Raw genomic sequence first — 14,620 nt, 5'->3', positions numbered from 1 at the left:
TTCCTACTGAGTCTTAGACATACTCATGAGTTTATACTAAAATGTTAATACAAACTGATAATGTCACTTGAAGATAAAGTCCTTACCAGGGCACTCAAGTCCCTTCAGTTTCTAGTCCATGACCACTTTTCCAGGGCTGTGTCTTATCAAGTACAGAAACTTGGTTTCCGCTCCCTCAATGCCTTCTCATGCCTTTATACTTTTTCATGAGTTATTCCTTCTGCCTGAAATGTTCTTGCCTCATTAACATGTAACAGCATGCACTAAAGACTTCATGTTTCTCATTTTTAACACATAATTCACTTAATTCTGAGGACAGTCTTGAGGTTCAAGTATCACTATTCCCATTTTGTATATGGTAAGTGGACCTTTGAGAGAGAAAGTAAACTTCCCAAGATCACAGAGAGAAGCAGCATAGGGATATGAACACAGGCAGTCTGATCCCGAAGTCCATTATCTCAACCTGGACTCTGTTCCCTTTTCTCCCTCTAGTCTTAATAAGTTTTACTTGATCTTTGAGATTCAAGTGTCCATTTTCAGGAGCTTGGGATCTTGTGTGCTAAGCCTATTGTAGTTCTTTTTTTTTATTTTTTTATTTTTATTTTTATTTTTATTATTATACTTTAGGTTTTAGGGTACATGTGCACAATTTGCAGGTTTGTTCCATATGTATCCATGTGCCATCTTGATTTCCTGCACCCATTAACTCGTCATTTAGCATTAGGTGTATCTCCTAATGCTGTCCCTCCCCCCTCCCCCAACCCCACAACAGTCCCCAGAGTGTGATGTTCCCCTTCCTGTGTCCATGAGTTCTCATTGTTCAATTCCCACCTATGAGTAAGAACGTGCGGTGTTTGGTTTTTTGTCTTTGCGGTAGTTTACTGAGAATGATGTTTTCCAGTTTCATCCATGTCCCTACAAAGGACATGAACTCATCATTTTTTATGGCTGCATAGTATTCCATGGTGTATATGTGCCACATTTTCTGAATCCAGTCTATCGTTGTTGGACATTTGGGTTGGTTCCAACTCTTTGCTATTGTGAATAGTGCCGCAATAAACATACGTGTGCATGTGTCTTTATAGCAGCATGATTTATAGTCCTTTGGGTATATACCCAGTAATGGGATGATGCCTGGGTCAAATGGTATTTCTAGTTCTAGATCCCCGAGGAATTGCCACACTGACTTCCACAATGGTTGAACTAGTTTACAGTCCCACCAACAGTGTAAACTATCTGATCTTTGACAAACCTGACAAAAACAAGAAATGGGGAAAGGATTCCCTATTTAATAAATGGTGCTGGAAAAACTGGCTAGTCATATGTAGAAAGCTGAAACTGGATCCCTTGCTTACACCTTATACAAAAATTAATTCAAGATGGATTAAAGACTTAAATGTTAGACCTAAAACCATGAAAATCCTACAAGAAAACCTAGGCAATACCATTCAGGACATAGGCGTGGGCAAGGACTTCATGTCTAAAACACCAAAAGCAATGGCAACAAAAGCCAAAATTGACAAATGGGATCTATTGTAGTTCTTATCACACTATGGTGTAATTGCTGAGTTACCAGTTTGTTAAAATAATATATTGTTCACCTCTTGAGAATAGAAACTGTGTCATTTATCTCCACATTCCTGTAAGGTGACTGGTTGTGCTTACATTACAACCAAAAACCTAAGTTTCAAAAGTTAACGGGAATTGCTCAAGATTACCTAGGCCGGAGTGAGACTAAAGCTGGGCCTTGAACCTGTGGCCTCTGACTCTAAAACTCATGTGCTTTCCCCTCCTTTACATTATGTTCTAGTACAATAACACAACAAAGTCATTTTAAAACAGGAAAATCCCTGTTTGGAAAAAAATATTCATGTAAGCAATACATATAAACATAATCTACCTAAAACCTTGAAAACGTTAAGAGAGTACAAAGACCAAGTTGAAGACAAGCAAACTTAATAATCTCATTTTCCAGAGTCAAATACTGCAACATTATCAAAATTTGGACCATGTTATTAATTTGTTACTGTATCAGCCTGAAGTAAGAAGAGAAAGGCTACAAGTGGACATGTCAGTACCAGTAAATAAATATTTTATTTCACAGATTGCTAATTTTAAAATGATTTTTAAAATTCTGAGCCCTCAAAAAGCATCTGAAAATAGGTAAGCTCAGTAAATCATGTAGCTGATGATAGCTTAGCACTCCTTACATGCAAGTTCTTGACCCAAGTAGGTCAACATTTACATGTAACAATCATGCCTACTATATATATATATATATATATATATATATATATATATATAGTATATATCTGATATATATAGTATATATGATATATAGTATATATAGTATATATAAATATATGATATATAGTATATATAGTACATATGATATATAGTATATATAGTATATAACTGATATATAGTGTATATATAGTATATATCTGTTATATATAGTATATATATAGTATGTATCTATATATATCTGATATATAGTATATATCTATATATATCTGATATATATAGTATATATCTATATATCTATCTGATATATATAGTATATATCTATCCTATATATATATCTGATATATATATATATCAGAAACTTTATGTACAACATTTGCCAAACATGAACTATGTATTTATGCTTTATTAACCTACTATAATTCAGAATTTTCTAAAAACCTTTTCTCTATGAATAATGACATACAAAGCCTGCTTTGTTTCATCAGACTACATGAGTAATTAGAACAGCTGGAACTTAACAATTATTCAAGTTACACAGTGCAGATTTTCAGTATAACTCGTACAAAGCAGATTTTCAGTATAACTTGTACAAAGCAATCTCCTTAAATGGACTAAATCCAAACTATTGCTGTTGTTTTTCTCATTTCCCAATACAGAAGCTTTTCTTTTGCTTGCTCATAATGCTACAGTTTTTGTTCGGCTGACTTTTTCTCCTTTATATCTACAGTGTTTGTAATAGAGAAGAGGGATATGTCTTATTTAAACTGGCTTGATTGTGGACATGGAATACTGTGATGTGGAGACAGACTCAACTGCTTTTGATGATGATTCCTGTACAGACTGACATCATGACTTCTTACAAAAGAAAATAGAAGTAACAGATTAATTTCAGATAAAAATATATTCTAAATAGAAATATATTATAATATTTTTCTGAATCTGAACACCCTAGGCAATTGATGATATAGACATCCTCTGGTCTCTACAGATGTGATTTATTGTCACCATGCACATATCTAATCTAGCCTCAAATACCATAATCAATTTTAGAATTGATATCTTGATACAAGCTACATTGACAATTAAAATCTGCAAGTCAAATTTTAAAGTCCTTACACTGAAAATTTTTCAATAAATTCATATTTCCTCAGATTCTAACTGGAAATGTTTCTTAGATCAGTAAATACCCTGAGATGTCTGGATTCCATGTCTAAAAATATTTCCTAGGAAAACTTTTAATTTTTTTCTGAATATTAGCTATGACTTTCAGATCCTACTTATGTAACAGAAATCATTCATTTTCCTCACCATACTTGCAAACACCACAGATCTCTGCCTAAGGGAAGTAAGAAAGTACATGAAACAGTCACCCTCATTTTGTTCCTGTAAAGAACTGGCAGACAAAAAGAGCCAAGGATTTGATGGTTGGGAATGTTTATGAGCCTCTGAAAAGTTCCAGACTTAAGGGATTTGAATACTGAGAACAAAATTCAAACGTATAAATCTTTACTCTTCTTCCTATTCTGCAGCTAATTTTAACCTCCAAAATGATTTTAGATGGGAAAAAGAAAATAAAGAAAAAGAAAGAAAGAGAAGATGAGGATGCTTCTAGTCCAAGTAAAGAGATATCTATGATGCTTTCACAGAGGTGGACTAAAATAAGGCTATGAGCTCACAGTATTCAGTTTTAGGGTATCTGGAATTATCTGTGTCATTTCTATTCCAGTAAAGTGAACAGTATCCCATGAGGAACACTTTACAATTCAAGAAAGGTATAGCATACATTATATGTTCATCTCTAAAGTCCTTTTGAGTTTCTATTTTTTGACATTAAAATGTAGTGCTTCATAAAAAACTAAAAGATAATCCTATAATTGACACATTGAATTGTTACTAACCAAAAGATTCTACATTAAAAATAAATAAGTAAAGCTAGTAAATAGATGAGAGAGATTTTTTTAAAGTAGTCATCTCACATTGAATATTTACTTAAACTCTTTCAGGAGAAGGCATTTACCTGAAATGATACCACAGTAATGACTGTGAAGAGCTGACTTCTCTGTGACCTTTTCCTCCATGGACCTTTTCTGCCTATATACACGGTGTGGGTGACCTGTTATGGCCATTGTATCATTGAGTGGCTCAATAAATATGAAGTCCTCATTGAGCTGTATAAATCCCATCTGGAATATATAACACAAAAAGATACGTAAGAAATATCATTTGAAAAAATACTTTTAGATTCTTCCATTCATGCATTCTGTTTTTGTTAACAAACATGCATACAGTCTTCTAGTGAAACTAACTTAGCAACCCCACTAGTAAGGTAACTGTCTTCCCATTTTATTACTTCATCTTTGTGTACTTTATTGCACTAACATAAACTTCATTTAGTTAATCTTAGTCCGTGTGGGTGGGAGGCTAGACGCCAGCAGCAGATGCACAGTAAAAATTTTGGAATGTTAAAGGCTCACTTTGGGAGACCCTTGGGGTCACTTAAATGTACAGCATGTACAGAAAGAGCAATACACTTTTTAATTGCATACATGACACAGTCCAACTTTTTGACAGTCATTATTTAATAAAGTAATTCATATAACATATTAAGACAAATGCAAGAGACAAGCATCAAAATTAATATATAAAATATTCTTAAAGTCTTTTACTATATATTTTAAAAGCCCTTGAAGAATAAGTTAGAGAAAAATGAAGCATTACTTATATAAACAAGTTTCATTTCACATAGTGACATGTTTTAAAAGTCATCCAATTGTGAGATAGAGGGTTAAAATTGTATAATACAGTTATGATCAATAAAAAGTACTTATAACAAGTAGGTATACTTGTAATATTTTGAGGCTAAGCTGAGTCATTTCTTCCTTTCCTTTTCTAGAATATAAATTTACATTATAACTAGGAAAGTATTCCACATGAAAGAACATGCTATGACTTGATCTTTTCCATTTTTAGTATTTAACTCTGTATAATTAATATATATAGATAGCATACATTCAACTACATTATCTCTTTAGCAAATAGTTTTGAATAAATCATATACTAAAACCTGTATTGCTAATACCCAATCTGCTAATATCAAAGTTCTTAATTCTGTTTTGAATTATCAATGTGAATTTTATGTATATTTCATTTCAATTTGATCCACATGTAAGTGGCACAATAATAATATAATTATTTTCTAAAGTGAAAATTAAACAAATACATATACCCTGAAAGAAATGCATGTTTTCTTTGGAAGTATAGAAGAAATTTTTTAAAAATTTGTTTGAATTATTAGAGAGTATTGCATCTTCCGTTGCCAATATTCTACCTGATTTCATTCTGTACCAAATAAAGTAAATTGAGGGTAAATCTTAAAATCCTAATCAATCTCATTGAATGAGTTTTATCACTAAAAAATTATCAAGAATGAGAATAAGCAATTTTATCACCTTGATCTGTCCCCCTCCTCTCTATCCCTTTCTCTCTCTCTCTCCCTCTATTGCTTTCCCTATGTCTCAATCTCTCTCTCGCTCTCACTCTGGATCTCGCGCATGCGCACACACACACACACGTACAAAAGCACACAGATATATTCGGGGGTAGGGGATAATGAAGAAAGGTTTACTCTAATGAACCTTTAAAAATATTAGGCATATATGTGGGCCAAATATTTTTATAATTTTAATATGCCTTCAAATAACTTCAAATAAGTTCTTTCATTTTCCATACATATTTTATTTCTCTCAATCTGAAACTAGCTTGAATTTTAAGGTAATTACATCAAATCCAGCAGTTTTTTTCCCTTGAGTTTAATGAGAAACAAGAAAATATTAAAGATAAAAATTATTAAATAATAGCAATTTCATCACCTCGATCTGTCCCCCTCCTCTCTCACCCTTTCTCTCTCTCTGTCTCCCTCTATTGGTTTCCCTATGTCTCAATGTCTCTCTCTCTCTCTCTCTCTCTCTCTGTCTCACACACACACACACACACACACGCACACACACACACGCACACAAATACATTTGGGCGCAAGGGATAATGAAGAAAGATTTATTCTAATGAACCTTTAAGAATACTGGGCATATATGTGGGCCAAATATTTGTATAATTTTAATATGTCTTCAAATACCTTCAAATAAGTTCTTTCATTTTCCATACATATTTTACTTCTCTCAGTCTGAAACTAGCTTGAATTTTAAGGCAATTACATCAAATCCAGCAGTTTTTCCCTTGAGCTTAATTTAATGAGAAACAAAAAAAAATATTAAAGATAAAATTATTAAGTAATAGCCATTAAAGATGTAGTACATCTACATATAAATTGAGAATAGTTGGTGGTGTGCTACACATTATTGATCTAGGCTAAAAATAAAGAAATATGTTATTCTTGTCTTATGGATTAGTGTGATTCTGAGTCACTAAGTTTTCAAGGTCGCTATTAAAATTGACAGTGAGGCTGATGATTAAAATAATAATTATGATGCTCAGCACAGCTCAGGCAAACATGCTCAGTTTCTGAAAATCATAAATTTGTGATTCCATACATCCTTTCAACCAGGTTATAAACATGGTTAGATTTATAACAATAAACCTTATAAAATTTAATTGCACACTATCACATAAAATTTAATGACTCCAAGAACAGATTCTGAACTGGGTTCATAACTTACTGCTAGCTGTGTAACTATGAGTAAGTTACAGCATCTTTATCCAAACCCCAACTTCATAGGGTTATTTGGAGGATATCTTTTTAAATAAATAAATATATATATATATATTTTAAAAATACACATATCCTTCTAACTAACAAGTTAGAAGGAACAGAAGGCAATGCTCTTATCATGGGTAATGCTCTGATAATGGGTAACTAGTCAATAAATGTTTGCTGTTACTTTAATTTTAATAATAAGGACAATCATAATAAATATAAGCACCCAAACATTTGAGTATAGGCTGAAAAACTCACAAAGTCCAAAGGATCTAACTTTATTAATTTTTGTATCCCTGTTAGCATGTAAATTACTGTCTGAAATAAATTATATTGTTTGTTATGATTTGGAAGCTTCTTCATTACATAACATTTTCTGTTGTATTACTTTTAAAAACAAGAAAGCTACTTTTAAAAAGGAAAAAACAAGTCAGAATAATTATAAGTGGTGACTCATTCATTCAATAAATGTTTATAGTCTGACCACTGTGTTCCAACTCAGTTCACTCTGGGGCATATTTAGCACCAAGAGTCACACCATGAACTTTCTATCTGGGCCTAGAATACTATCCTATGGCACACAAAGTGCCCTAGCATGAATATGTGTCATTCAAGATACTGGCTCATATTAAAAGAGAATTATAGAAAATCTTGAGGTTTTCGTGTCCCCACAAAGGGCTCACTTTTTCCGTTAACAAAATAAATTGTTTTATCTGCACTGCGATTTTACAAGCTATGAAACAACATGAACCCATATTAACCTTTCTGCACAAGTACCCCCGTGCTGGGCAATCCACAATTAGGCAGCCTTTGCTTTAGTGCAAATATTATCCTCTGAATTTTAGCAAGAAATAAAAGATTATGTGAATGAATATGGCACAATGCATTATCTAAAATAAATGCCTAGTATATAAGTGTTTTTCATATTTTCCTTTTTAAATTTTTCAAAATAATTTTAACTCAAGTCATTTCATGTAAATATCTGGATGTAAAATTAAGTTTAACAGTTGTTTCCTAATTTATTTCTATCTTCATAGGCATTTTCTCATATGAGGACATCTGTTCTTTTGTCATTTAATGTTATTTGATTTCTCAATTTAGTAAGAATTTCTGTATTTTGCAATTTAGCATTGCTTTTGTGAAAATAAGCTACCAGTCATTTCTTTTCTTACTGGTTGAAATTTCTTTTTCTCTATTTATGTGGCTCTGTGCTTTTTTAAAATAACCATTAACTTTTATCTCCATGTAGATGTGCTGACACTAAAACCAACTTCTAATCAAAAGATAAAATTCGATTTGGACGATGAACAGGGATGTTCATATATTGTTACTTTACCTCATTAATTATAAATGGTTCATTTATTCAAATTCAAGTTAATTACGGGCTATTAAATAAATAAACAGATCCTAAAGCATATAAGATCTAACTAAAAAGTTAGAAGGAACAGAAAGCAATGTGATACTCTCCATTCTTTTCCCCCTTTCTACTGGGATGACTATTTCGCTTCAACTATCTCAGTTCCAAATCACTGACATAACCAAAGTACTACTACAATTATCTGAAATTTTCTCTTCATTCTTCCATGCTCGTTTCTTGCAATTTTCTTCATGTTCCAGAACCTCTAATTTTTTGATAACGTTTCAGTGAACTGGCTTAAGGTATTTTTTGAGGCTCAGCTGAACAAATACGTATTGAGCATTCATTAGGTACTTAATATTGTAAGACTTGTGATAAAATCCTATTTTTAAAAAACGTGATCCAGCAATTCCACTTCTGGGTATATATTCAAAGGAAATGAAATCAGTATGTCAAAGAGAGATCTGCACCCTCAAGTTATTGCACCACTATTAACAATAGTCAAGATGTGGAATCAACCTAAGTGTCCATTAACAGATGGATTAAAAAATGGTGTGTGTGTGTGTGTGTGTGTGTGTGTGTGTGTGTGTGTAGACGGAATACTACTCAGACTTCATAAGGAAAATCCTGTCATTTGTGACAACATGGATGAATGTGAAGGGCATTATATTAAGTAGAATAAGCAAAGTAAAGAAAGACAAATGCTGCACAATCTCACTTACATGTATAGAGTAAGACTGATAGAAGCAGAGAGTAGAATGGTGGTCAGAAGAAGGAGAGAAAGGGAGTTTGGGAAGATGTTGGTCAAAGGATCCAAAATTTCAGTTAGACAAGAGGAATAAGTTCAAGAGATTTACTGCACAACATGGTGACTGTAATTAAAAATGATGCATTGTATATTTGAAAATTGTCAAGAGAGTAGATTTTAAATGTGGTCATCACAAAAAACTGATAAGTATGTGAGATAACAGACACATTAATTGATTTAATCTTTGCACAGTGTATACATATATCAAAACATTTTGCACACCAAAAATATGTGCATTTGTGATGTACGTATTTGTAATTTTTGTCATTTAAAGTAATTTAAAAATATATAGCATATCATAATAACTAAATGTCCTAAGTGCTGATGGACACGTGAAAGGTGATAGATCATTATAAACTTAGGATCTGAGAAAGGTCCTGAGGGACAGCAGGATTTGCATAAGACAAGTGCCAGGATGCTCCTTATAGAGGAGGCATTGTGAGTGAGGGCAAAGCGGATGGATAGTCTAGGCAACAGGTGGAAGATGTCTGGTTTGAGCAGAGAAATGGGAAAATATAGTCAGAAAATAAAATAAACTCATATAATTTAAAAAACATGACAATGTTCTTGATGGGACAAGGAAAGCCAATGTCTTGAATATCGAATATCTTAGGATATAAGTCTACTGTCCCAGTATAAGGTACATCTGAGAATTAGCGAGACATTCGAAGAAGCAGAAGTGTTTTGGTTGTAAACAGTGCTAAGAGAAGTTGCTTAAAGCCTTTAGAATCAGTATATGCTTGTAAAAACATGTTAGACAAATGTCTGATGCAGTACATGATCCGAACTTCTATGTAAGTTTCTTTTTTTGAGATGGAGTGTCACTCTGTCACCCAGGCTGGAGTGCAATGGCATGATCTCGGCTCACTGCAACCTCCACCTCCTGGGTTCACGTGATTCTCCTGCCTCAGCCTCCCTAGTAGTTGGGATCACAGGCGCCCACTACCACCCACATATTTTTAGTAGAGATGGAGTTTCTCCATGTTGGCCAGGCTTGTCTTGAACTCCTGACCTCAGGTGATCCGCATGCCTCGGCCTCCCAAAGTACTGGGACCACAGGCATGAGCCATGGCACCCAGGCTGGCTTAATTTTCTTAAGTATTTTCTCATAAGGTTATAGTTTATTAATATATCTCATTATAAAGCATTATATAGTTTAAAATGTAGGCATGACATATGGCTTGGCATAACTTATAATGCCTCAAGTTTGTCTTATGCTATATTCAAATAAAATATCATTTCAGTATTACTGTAAATGGGAGTGATTTGTCATGCATTTGTGCATTCTATATCTACATATAAATCTGTATTAAACTACACTTCTGACACCATATCTATCCTATTGTCTTATCATCTTAAAAGACTCTTCCTGATGATCCTTTCAATGTTTCCACAGTATGCTCAAAAAGATAAAATCCTTCATGAAGGTATACGAGGCCTATAAGGCTATGAGAATTGTATCGTCTACCTCTCCAGTTTTACTTTTACTACTCAAGCTTCATATATAACAATAACAGACAAACTTTTACTATGTGAACAAACACATTTCAAAATAACCTTTAGTTGCCTGATTACATCTTGGCATATTGCACATACTGCCTTCTCTTTCCAGAATGCCACTGTGCCTGTGAAGAACTATCAGTTCTTCAAAATCAAGCAGACCCTGTCCTTTCTCCAAAGTAACCAATGCCTTCCCTATCTAATTCTACACCAGACATTTTCTGTTGTTGCACTAATAGGTCTACTGTGGTTATAGTTTCATGTCTTTCTGATTAGACCATGAGCTACTTGAGGCTTTGGAATAGTGCTCATCTTCATGCCTTCAATACATAAGGTCTAATATATAACAGGTGTTCAAGGAATGTTGCTCTTAACTCAATGTTGAGTTAACATTGAGTTAACTCTTCCTTCTTGAGATAACATAAAACGTATCCATCACTGCTCTGAAGAGCAGGTATTCACTCCACCTGTGATTTCATAGGGGGAAATTAGAATTTTATTTCTTCCACTGGGCATTTCCAGTGTTCACTTCCTTGTGTGCCCAAGTAGTATCTTTAGGAAAACTTTTCAGATGATCACATTGTTAGCCTTATTCCATTTTCTTTCCTAGCCAAAGGGCTCCAAAGAGAATCATAAAATTCCAATGACAGAAGGAAAGTTAGAAATCATCTGAGCATTACAGGAGTTTTAAAATAACGAAAATCAATCCATAGAAATATTGCGTGGCTTGCCTAAAATTTGTATACAGAGAGTTAATGTGAATGTCAGGCCTAGAGTGTAGGCTTCCCAAATTCCATGTTAATTTTTGGTTTTGATACATCATGCTATCTTTGCTTGCTACCTACACGCTACTTAAATTTTTACTTACATTCTAGTCCCCACCCCCAAATCACCAAACTTCAGAAATTTTTCTGAGGTTGCTCACAATTTCCTTTTTTATTCCCCTCTCTGCGGCATTTGATCCTTGCCCACTTTTCTCCTCCTTGAATTTCCACTGCCCTGGTCCTTTTAGTTTCCAGAAACTATTTCTGTTCCTTTGAACAGGTCATGTTTCTCATTCCAAGGCTGGTTTTTGATCAGCAGTTGTTCTCTGCATCTATCACATTCAATGGTTTTGTAACCTCCTTTATGGAGATGATTCCCCAACCCCCTCACTCGTAGTCCACCGCCACCCTTCAAGATTAACCCTCCTCTCTCACTTCCCTTGTTTCACTTCAGTCTTACCATTATTCTTTCCAAACTAGTACCACCTCTCGAAGTTTGTGTATCTGTTTATGGCTGTACCTTTTTTTAGTTACCCAAGCTAAAAATTGTATGTACCTTTACTCTTTTTCAAGCCTATTTAAAACTATAAGAAAACAATAATATAATAATAGGCCTGTTTACAAGGCATTTTATATGCATTATTCCATTTAATCTATAAATAAAGCCTTGGACACATGCTAATTTCATCAATTTTATAATTGAAAAAAATAAGTGAGCTTCAAAAAGATTTATTATCTCCTAAGATCACAAATCAGTATGTAGTAAAGACAGGATTCAAATGAAAGGCTGTCTGGTTTCAAGGGCATACTGCCTTTGTGAAGCTTTCTGCAAAAGGGTAGGCCTGCCGTGTGAGTGTTATTTCAAAAAAAATCCTCATCTTTAAAAATTTTTACACTAAGGATTTGGACGTCAAGCATAACACCTCAAAGATGATGGATATCCAAAATTTGATATCAATAGCCAGGCCAGGCCCCATCCCTCCAAAAGCAGAAGACAAAAATACTACATTAAGGCTCTGAACTTTATCTTGAGCTGACTGTTCTATATGATCAGACTTCTTGGCTGCCAAAGGCACACTGGCTTTCTAAGTGGACTGAGGTTTCACCTCCAGGCCTCTTTCAGTGGTGGATGTCCCCAACAGTTCTCCCATGGCAGACTTGGTAGAATATTTCAAGGTTTTTGTTTTTCCTTTTCCTTTCTTTTAATTCTCTTTTCTATTTTCTTTCCTACAATCTTTTCTGATCATACAACCAGAATTTAAACATAGTGGAACAAAAAATATGGTTTAAAAAATTCTTCTAAATCCTATCATACAGGATAATTACATATGAATGTATGTATATACTTCTAGTCAATTTGAATACACATATATATTTGTATTGTATATGTATCTGTGTGTGGGCATACATTTGCATGTATACACAGGCATAGAAATATATTAGAATTTTATATTCTACTTTGTCCCATTTAAGAAAAGCTTGTTTCTTAATAGCATTATGCGATCTTTGTGTGTTTTTTAATTGCCAAATAATAGTTTATCCTCTAAATATATCATAATTTTATTACTTATTTTTTCATCCAACTCTTTATTCAATAAATGCTTATTAGTATCAACTTTGTACAGTTAGAGCTCAGGGAACAGTAGTGAACAAGTTGGTCAAGGCCCATCATCAACTTACACTCTAGGAAAGAAAACGATGCACCATTTATCCAGCTGGGTTAAAAAGATCTATATTTGCTTCATAATCTGTTGTTAAGCTTTATGTTGATTACTTATAATCTTATTTCTGTCTGTGTTCTATTTTGCAATAAAAAATAAGACGAAAATATAGCCAGAAAGTATCCCAACAGATACCCAAAGACTAAGGCAGGCATTGCTAGTGACCACCTGAGAAGATGAATTCACCATCCTCACAGGACAAGAGTGAGATCCCCAGAGACTGAGGAGCATCTCTGAAGAAGAGTCTCCCAAGAAGCCACAAATGTGGCCCATGAAAGACTGTCCCTTTAAAGCACCTGGCAAATGCAGAGCTCAGCAATAATATCCCAAAATGCCGTCTGTCACCTAAGAACTTGCCCTTCCTTCTGGGTGTCCCTTAACAGTTCCAATGCTAGAGGAGCCAGAGAAAGCCCAGTGCAGTGAATAGGAGGACTGAAAGCCATAGGTGCAGAAATAACAAAGACCCTGACTTCATTCTCCCTTTTTCACTGGATATAATTTCTTCTAAGAAAGCCTGAATGCAGAGGGCATGTGGCTGATTCATTTTAACTTTATGTGAATTTTGACAGCTTGATGATTATAGAATAAATATTTGAAAGATTAAATAGAGAATTTTGTGACTAAATTTACCAGAAGTCTTCTCAGAACCTACAAATAAACACCAGAGATAAAACTAGGAGGGGCGGGCAAGAGTTTTATTATGACCCTTGAGTCTTATTTACTCAATGAAAAGTTATACATGTATAATATGAATTCAAGTAGTGCCAAGTACTAGGAATGGGTTACAGAGTGATGTAGAAATGGCCTTTTAAATGAGGGGACCTCAGAGAAGAGACTTCATTTGTGGGAAGTGGGAATGTGAAATGGTTATCAGAAAGAAACCCAGGGGCGTTCCATAGCAGATTCACTTACTTAATTCATATTCAAAAACAATCCCTGATGAAAGTCCTCTTTGTTTTTTAAACCATCTATATTTTCTTGGACACTGCTTACAAATTTTATCATGGTGTGCTTCATGAGGGCTTCTTGTGGTATATCTTTCAACACAGTCATATTTCACTTACATAATTACACAGGAACAAGTTCGCTCCTACAAATGAAAAATATATGGCTGCTCTTCATTTTCTTGTAAACTGCTGGCCTTTTCTATCTTTTCCTTTGACGTTTAATAGAGATAGAGATTTTAAAAGGTTCAAAATGTGCCTTTTCAACTCTATCATATACAACATCACAAGTATGAGAATAAATAGAAGCTACTCTTTGGACTCTATGGTGAAGAGGTAAAAAGGAAGTGGTGAAGACTGGTCAAGTGGAAAAGGAGTGCCCCATCCTCACATTTAGATATCCAAAATGACTGCTTTAGTTGTTGTTGCTCTTGTTCTGATAGTTATCTCATTTCTCATTGTATATTGTAATTTTTGATCAATATCAAGAGAAGCTATTTTCATGTACATTCTTGTATCCGTTCACCTTACTGTAATCTCTTGTTACATACAATAATTTGTAATTATT

The 14,620-nt window shown here is 34.0% G+C and overlaps 1 protein-coding gene across 1 annotated transcript in view; it reads right to left on the bottom strand.

The window, feature by feature from the left end:
• The window catches only part of ADAMTS19 (ADAM metallopeptidase with thrombospondin type 1 motif 19), a 274,439-nt gene that overhangs the window by 220,911 nt on the left and 38,908 nt on the right, over positions 1 to 14,620 (bottom strand). Inside the window, exon 3 of the mRNA XM_030818417.1 lies at positions 4,265 to 4,430. Within this exon, the coding sequence (XP_030674277.1) occupies positions 4,265 to 4,430 (166 nt within the window). The remainder of the gene's footprint in view (positions 1 to 4,264; positions 4,431 to 14,620) is intronic.

The sequence above is a fragment of the Nomascus leucogenys genome, chromosome 2 (assembly GCF_006542625.1).
Source record: "Nomascus leucogenys isolate Asia chromosome 2, Asia_NLE_v1, whole genome shotgun sequence".
Lineage (NCBI taxonomy): Eukaryota > Metazoa > Chordata > Mammalia > Primates > Hylobatidae > Nomascus > Nomascus leucogenys.
The sequence above is the reverse complement of the archived record's forward strand: the minus strand, read 5'-3'. Positions and strand labels throughout refer to the sequence as shown.